Source organism: Sphaeroforma arctica (assembly GCF_001186125.1).
Source record: "Sphaeroforma arctica JP610 unplaced genomic scaffold supercont1.3107, whole genome shotgun sequence".
Taxonomy (NCBI): Eukaryota; class Ichthyosporea; order Ichthyophonida; genus Sphaeroforma; species Sphaeroforma arctica.
This window is the reverse complement of record NW_014037451.1, coordinates 1-4,072: the sequence shown is the minus strand read 5'-3', so window position 1 is coordinate 4,072 and position 4,072 is coordinate 1. Positions and strand designations below refer to the sequence as shown.

At 46.9% G+C, this 4,072-nt stretch overlaps 2 protein-coding genes across 2 annotated transcripts; one reads left to right on the top strand and one right to left on the bottom strand.

The window, feature by feature from the left end:
- Positions 1–562: 562 nt before the first annotated feature.
- SARC_13287 (hypothetical protein) lies at positions 563–2,844 on the bottom strand (the record flags this gene model as incomplete). Its single annotated transcript, XM_014292585.1, has 4 exons — positions 563–646; positions 1,373–1,487; positions 1,747–1,823; positions 2,506–2,844. The coding sequence occupies 4 exons, from the start codon at positions 2,842–2,844 to the stop codon at positions 602–604; spliced, it is 576 nt and encodes a 191-aa protein (XP_014148060.1). The 3' UTR covers positions 563–601.
- A 124-nt stretch (positions 2,845–2,968) lies between these two features.
- On the top strand, positions 2,969–3,647 carry SARC_13286 (hypothetical protein; the record flags this gene model as incomplete). The annotated part of the gene is made up of 2 exons (XM_014292584.1): positions 2,969–3,072; positions 3,155–3,647. 2 exons carry the CDS (start codon positions 2,969–2,971, stop codon positions 3,645–3,647), a joined length of 597 nt encoding a protein of 198 aa, XP_014148059.1.
- Between the last annotated feature and the right edge of the window lie 425 nt (positions 3,648–4,072).

Genomic DNA, 4,072 nt, shown 5'->3' with positions numbered 1-4,072 from the left:
TATAGACTGTTATTGTCGTGTTTCTCGTATTTGCGGGCTATTCGGCGTTCAGCCACAATTCGAACGTGGTGATTGCAGCTACTATCATGTCAATTATACTTTGTATGCATGAAAACAATGAAGCAACCTGAAGTGCTGACCCTGTGTAGCTTGTTATTGAATATGGGCTCCAAATACCGTAGAGATGTATTCAGCCGCACCATCGTACTGTATAAAGCACCGAGTTCCTCTGGTCTTGCCTGCCTATCCCAATGCAGCGGTGATCTAATCATGTAGGCTAAAAGAGCGCAGGCAAAACAATCCATACTAGTTTCATTATATATATATATATATATCATATCGGGGCTATATCGTAGTCATTTAACAAGGTATACCTAACTATTTGCCACGCGAGTGCGTTCTGATTGTGGAGATCTGTGATGGTCTTTATTGCCATGCCTACGGCACTACAGTCGATACAGGTTTTGCCTGCGGGCACTAAAGTCGATACAGGTTTTGTCTGCGGGCACTACAGTCGATACAGGTTTTGCCTGCGGGCACTACAGTCGATACAGGTTTTGCCTGCGGGCACTACAGTCGATACAGGTTTTGCCTGCGGGCACTACAGTCGATACAGGTTTTGTCTGCCGTGTGTGAGGTCGTCCAGCTGCAGATAAAAAGTGACAGTGCAGCACTGAGAAAGCAGAGACTAGCTGTACGGCTTGGCTGCTCTCTGTTGGCTTAAGGCGTGGTGCCTGTGATTGTACTATAGCACAGGTATACAAGTGTGCACATGTATATCGCCTGGTGAGCTGGTAGGGTTCATCTCAGTGATTTCTCTGAGGACTTGTTGGAGTCTCATGTATAGTACCGGTTTATGATATCAGCGTTATCACAGTATAGGCCACATTCAACAGCGCTTCAATGTCGCAAGGAAGCTTGCCATATTGATTATCGTATTAAATGCAAGTACATGACAAAATCAAGTAATGCTACTTGATGCCCAGGCTCGTAATCCCATCTGACAGTTAGTGTTATTTTCTCATAAGGAGTCCTGTAAGCTCTACGAGATGTTTCGAGTATGCTCGGTGTTGTATGGGCATTGGTTCGCCACACCCGTTCGAGTTTTTAATACTCCTGTTCACATAACAATGCATGTAGTTAAAGTCCACATATGCAACCACTCCTTGACTATTTATCTCCATCAGTGTGTGGCCTATATCTATACCCCAAGCCTTACCAAATCCTTTTTGAAAGGAAGGAGTGGTCTGTATCTGCACATACAACATACCCATCCGTTTATAGGACCAGTTAATGTCTTACAATATCATCCTAGCACACATTTTTTGCATTTGTACCAGTATTTGGACTACATTTGCACCCACAAACATACCTGCTCTCTCAGTGTTTCCAGTAGATGGCCTATATCCGCACCCGGGGCCACGAAGTCAAAGCCCATATCAACCATGTTTCTGCCATATCCGCCATTCCCACAGTACACAGCGCACCTATCAAAAGAGACACAAACACGGGTTAGCTGAGAAACAGTGGCACACACAACCAACCCCACACGGCATAGGCCCCTTGGGCGGTTGATAACCTGGTGAATCGAGATGCTAAGCGAAAGCTAAATCCCACTCAGTGCAGCTGCAGAATGCCGACCTAGTGCTATATTCGGCGTAGACAGCGCATGGTATCACTATGTACTTGGCCCTGAAACCTGGGCCGTAGGGTCAAGGTTAGATGGCGGATCACACTACGGCATACCTCTTGCCAGCAGCTCTAGTCTTGTGCACTACTTTAGCCATCGCGTCCAGGACAATCGGGTTCTCAGGGTTCGCTTCCTATGGGCACGCAAAAAAAAGGAAAGGGCAGGACAACGGATTAGTCCCGAGGCATAGGAGCATCGCAGACATAGCCGCAAAAACAACCTCCGCTTATATACACCTTGGCATACACGTTTATGATATGCTGAGTGGTGATGAATGATCCCGTTGGGTAGACAAATACTGAGAGTTTACGCCTATGTGTTTCCAGTCAGGGGATATAAATATCTCTGAGATTGAGTTAGCTGGGGAAAGTGTCCTTTAATTTGGAAGTAAATTGCGCTGACGTGCCCATACATCACGCATGTAAGCGCAATGATTCATTCTCAACCCTAGACCCTAAACCTTAAAACCTGACCACACTAGGGCTCAAGCGACAACAACGTGTAGACCTGGAGTGTTTCAATACTTGGTGTTGGGATGTCGACTATAGCATTGGCTTGTTATAGAATGGTTTCATGGGACTTCCGAGCAACAGTTTCGAGAAAGGTGAATGATAGGTAGTCTCAGGTCTCAGGAGATGAGATGCTAGCGCGTCCGCGACATAAGGTCATCGCAAGCAAACAAAGGGATGGACACAACGGGCACTAAATATACTCCCTAAGTTGTTAGTATACTGCACCAGCTACCAACATCGATCATCTCGAACCAACCCCTCAATATACAACAACAAGCTCCAGACAGACTCCAGATACCATACCGGATCTACACCCAGCGCCATAGCCAAATCTGACGGACCAATAAGCACGCCATCCAAGTTGTCCACTTTCAGGATCTCGTCCAGATTCTGCAGTCCTTCCTTGGTCTCAATCATGGCCATGGTTACAATGTTGTCGCGCGTGGTCTTGTGGTAATTGGGGATTGTATGTCCGGCCAAAACAGCCCCGAAACTTCGGTGCCCGTGCGGCGGGTAGTGGCAACTCTGCACAAACGCTGTGGATGTGGGTGTTGGCCGGGTGAGGGTTAGGGTTAGGGTTAGGGTTAGGGTGAGGGTAGGGTAGGGACATGATAACAGCGTGAATCCTGGGAAGTACTGCATAACAACAAGCCTCTAGCCCCATCGGATCAAGTTAATTGATAAGTGCCGGTAAGACCTGCAGTCCTTGGGGTTGTCAGAGCAGACCTTGCGATGAAGCTACCGTGCGTAGGACTATCAAACTCCGATGGCCATGCGACAGGTCGGGCCAAGTGAGTACCAAGCTAAGAAGGATGAAGTACAAAGACACACTACGCAGGAACTCAGAAGAATGTCATCTCGCACGGACAAGTGTGATATACTACAGATCCAGGATCCCCACTGCTGCTGGGTGATGGTGCTATCAATACGTTTACTATCCGTCATACTACAGATACAGGGTCCCCTCTGCTGCTAGTGTTCGTGCTTTCAATGCGTTTACTATCCGTCATACTACAGATACAGGGTCCCCTCTGCTGCTGGGTGATGGTGCTTTCAATACGTTTACTATCCATCATACTACAGATCCAGGGTCCCCTCTGCTGCTGGGTGTTGGTGCTTTCAATCCGTTTACTATCCGTCATACTACAGATACAGGGTCCCCTCTGCTGCTGGGTGATGGTTCTTTCAATGCGTTTACTATCCGTTATACTACAGATACAGGGCCCCCTCTGCTGCTAGGTGTTGGTGCTTTCAATGCGTTTACTATCCGTCAACAACCGTTGACTAAGTGTCTACCGCGCAGAACGCTTCGACAACTGCGTACGAACGTTGTGACAAACACCACAGACATCGATGCAGCAAGCGACGACGAGACAATGGTAGGAAGGACATTAAACCCCGCAGTCGCATACTACAAAACTTTGAACGGACACGCGAGTCCTTAATTTGGACGCTATACTTGCGCGTGTATGAGACATACGTGGGTCGGTTGTTTTAGGATTAAGCTATGAGTAATCTATTAAACGGCACACAAACCAAAGTCACAGACACGTAAAAAGATGAATATGTCAGTAGGTACAAAAAGGTCTACAATAACCAGCAAGTGAAAAAAAAATGGAAATAACAGACAAGCGTCGTCTGCCGTTTACACACTCCAATCTCACCTTTGCAGTCGTCGGCTGTGTTGATCATGGGGCAGATAACCCCCATAGCTCCATGGTCTAGGACTTTAGTTATTTGCGATGCGTCGTTAGATGCAAGACGTACCATCGGCGGCACACCGGCTGTACGGATCGCTTGTATCAAACTGACAGCCCATACAAACGTATTTATGAATATATAAATATGTGTATTTATTTACAAATATTTA